The sequence below is a fragment of the Poecilia reticulata genome, linkage group LG10 (genome assembly GCF_000633615.1).
Source record: "Poecilia reticulata strain Guanapo linkage group LG10, Guppy_female_1.0+MT, whole genome shotgun sequence".
Classification (NCBI taxonomy): Eukaryota; Metazoa; Chordata; class Actinopteri; order Cyprinodontiformes; family Poeciliidae; genus Poecilia; species Poecilia reticulata.
Window position 1 is genome coordinate 7,614,369 of NC_024340.1, and position 2,371 is coordinate 7,616,739.

Below are 2,371 nucleotides of genomic sequence, written 5' to 3' on the forward strand. Positions count from 1 at the left end.
ATTTTGGAGAAAGTCTCATCAACATCAATATTTCCACTAAAGAGGCAAAAATCAAAATTGTTTAATAAAGGTAAAGCCTCTCAGAATCTGAGCCCGACAGCACCAAACTATTTTTTTCTATTAGACAATTTAATTTCACATAATTATCGCGGTAGAAGCCATTTGTTTGTTAAATACCTAATGAAACATATTTACTGTGTTTGATGTTTGTTGTAAATGACGTATACTCACAAAGAACGAGGTAATTGGTAATTAGTCCAAGTTTCTCGTTTATTGAATGTTCAGAAACTACAGCGGCTGTGATGCGCCACAGCAAAGGTAAAAAAAGGTAAAACAACCCGAACAGGTGGTCAACACTAAACCACTCGCACCTTTTTACTCTGTCTCTCTGTCATTTAAGCACACCCGTTGCCATGGCAACCTCCTGCTCTCCACAAGCCGACCCGAGATTATGCTAAAAGCATAACATTCAGTCCGCTACGATATTAGATTTGCATGCTTGATATTTATTTTGCGATCATTAATAAGCCTCTCATGAACACAGAGGTGGTTGATTAGTTCATTTTAAACTCCTGCTGTGTCATTTTGGTAATGGAACCGAAACGCACAGAATTGCGCAACACCTTGTTGAAACAATAATTACTGAGATTGTTCGTTGGGTCATTAATTTGAACATGTTTTGTTGATTTTTGTTGTTGTTGTTCTTTCATAAAGTTACCAACGTTTTAAGCCAGTCAGAGGAGGACGTGCTGCTCTCAGCGTCCTGGCTGCGTTCAGTTTGTCACCTAATGCTGAGATCGACTCCAAACCTTCCACGATCGTCGTGTTGCATCACTGCTCTAGCAAAGCACGAAGAGTTCAGAAACAATATGAATTGAGAAAAAAAGGTATTCATTAACTCATTAAGTCGTGTTTTAGATTGTTCTTGAAAAACTAATCAGTCACGGCTGATTAGTGGGGTGAACTCACGGCTGCACAGTGAACCCATTCATGTTTTACAGTAGACAGCCGCTCCTCTCTCTTGCAGGTACTGCGTACCCCCGCTAAATCTTTTAGGGGTACGCAGTACCCCCTTACTTTCACCCCTGGGACTCACGACTCAATAAATTACAACAAACAACGCCAACACCATCACAGAAATGACTGCCAAAATATTCAGTAAAAGAGAACAAAGCTTATTTTAGAGTTACTTCCTCTTGGTATCGAGTTATCTACCTGCTGTGGCCGCAGCAAGTGTCCGTAAACGAAGCAMCAGCAGGAAAAGCCACGTAAAAACTCCCGGGTTCATTTCTGCGCTGCTCAGAGGACTTCACGTAGGATRCCTTCGACATGCTCCGTGAAACAACAACACAAACTCGGTCCWGCTGCTTAAATAACTTCCTGTTAATGAGAGTCAGCGAGGTCCTGCGCGTTCATTGGTCCATTCAGCTTTTCATTTTGGCACGAGCGAAGGYTTTCACTAGTTAAAGTACCCGTCAATCATTTTTATTGGGCAGCTGCACGTTCCGGTTTGACGTGGACAAAGTATTGTTTATTAGTATTGTTTACTACGGTAGTATTAACTAGTTGTCTTTATGGACTTAATTTATTTWWAAAAAAACTTTAACAATTAAAATAATACGGTCGTACTGTGGTGTAGATTCCATTAGACACGACAATAGCTCTCCATATTATTACATTTAACTTACATAAAACCTTTAATGTTTTTTAAACATGATARGAGGAATGTTATCGTAGTAATCTTATTACTATCTCTCGTCGGCTCAGATGGGGTTACCATGTGTTTTTTGTTTTGCCTTTTAAACTGTTCTTTCATATTCAAACCCACAGGATAACTATCTCATAATGACATTTTAAGCTGCAAACACAACAGAGTCGACTGTTTTGTTTCTGATTGCGTCTAACTTGACTACGGTATATAAAAGGCAACCTAAAGAGGTCTCACTCTGTGGAAAATCGCTACAATGTATATGTCCGCGAATATATACATTGTGTATGTGAATACAGAAAAAGGCTATGAATAATTCTCTAAGTTTTTGTCTTTTTACGTTATAAGAGCGAAACTTTAAGTTCAGTTTGTATCCTTGCCCTTTTGTTTATTGAATGACACAACAATTATGATTATTGTACTGGTTAAAAATGAATTCTTGCAAAAAAAAATTTAAATAAGCAAATAATTTAAACAATGAAGACAAATGCATTTCATTCATCAGCAAAATATTCAGTTAACAGTTGAAACACGACCAAAGTTTTTTTTTTTCAAAATGAAATTGTTTGTATTTTTTTTTCTTATTGTGGTTTTACTTGCAGTTTGTTGTGATTTTATTTTATTTTATTTTATTTTTTTACAAAAATGAAATATATTTTGCCT

The 2,371-nt window shown here is 36.9% G+C and overlaps 1 protein-coding gene across 1 annotated transcript in view; it reads right to left on the bottom strand.

Annotated features, from left to right (window-relative positions):
• Positions 1–1,385, bottom strand: part of ids (iduronate 2-sulfatase) — a 29,146-nt gene extending 27,761 nt beyond the window's left edge. The window contains exon 1 of the mRNA XM_008419866.2: positions 1,216–1,385. Coding sequence (XP_008418088.2) covers positions 1,216–1,288 — 73 coding nt within the window. The 5' untranslated portion in view covers positions 1,289–1,385. The remainder of the gene's footprint in view (positions 1–1,215) is intronic.
• Positions 1,386–2,371: the final 986 nt, after the last annotated feature.